At 43.0% G+C, this 656-nt stretch overlaps 1 protein-coding gene across 1 annotated transcript in view; it reads left to right on the forward strand.

Annotated features, from left to right (window-relative positions):
* The first annotated feature begins 355 nt into the window (after nt 1–355).
* Nucleotides 356–656, forward strand: part of LOC112073873 (SH2/SH3 adapter protein Nck1-like) — a 57,139-nt gene continuing 56,838 nt past the window's right edge. The window contains 2 exon segments of the mRNA XM_024141108.2: nt 356–419; nt 422–592. Coding sequence (XP_023996876.1) covers nt 368–419; nt 422–592 — 223 coding nt within the window. The 5' untranslated portion in view covers nt 356–367.

The following is a 656-nucleotide window of genomic DNA, read 5'->3' on the forward strand; positions in this document are numbered from 1 at the left end:
CAACAAAGTGCTGAGTAAAGGGTCTGAATACTTACGTAAATGTGATATTTCAGTTTATTGTTTATACATTTGCAAAATGTTCTAAACCTGTTTTTGTTTTGTCATTATGGGGTATGTGTCTAGATTGATGAGGGAAAAAACAATTTAATACATTTTAGAATAATGCTGTAACGTATCAAAATGTGTGAAAATGCACTGTGTAATATTGCGCCAGATCATAGGTGACAGATGAGGTGATTGGGGTGTGTGTTGTTACAGGTTGGAGTTTAAATTAACCTGACATGTACCTCATCTCTGTTCCCCAAGTCCAAGATGACAGAACTAAAACGTAAATCTTCTCTCTGTCTCTCAGGTCCAGAGGTCCAAGATGACAGAAGAGGTGATTGTCATCGCCAAGTTTGACTACCTGGCTCAGCAGGACAGGAGTTGGACATTAAGAAGAACGAGCGTCTGTGGCTGCTGGACGACAGTAAGTCCTGGTGGAGGGTCCGTAACACCACCAACAAGACCGGCTTCGTACCCTCTAACTATGTCGAGAGGAAGAACAGCGCCAGGAAGGCATCCATCGTCAAGAACCTCAAAGACACACTAGGTCAGAAACTGTCCTAACCTTAACCTCAGTCACACTAGGTCAGGAACTGTCCTAACCTCAGTCG

This window comes from Salvelinus sp. IW2-2015, unplaced genomic scaffold, assembly GCF_002910315.2.
Source record: "Salvelinus sp. IW2-2015 unplaced genomic scaffold, ASM291031v2 Un_scaffold2404, whole genome shotgun sequence".
Taxonomy (NCBI): Eukaryota; Metazoa; Chordata; class Actinopteri; order Salmoniformes; family Salmonidae; genus Salvelinus; species Salvelinus sp. IW2-2015.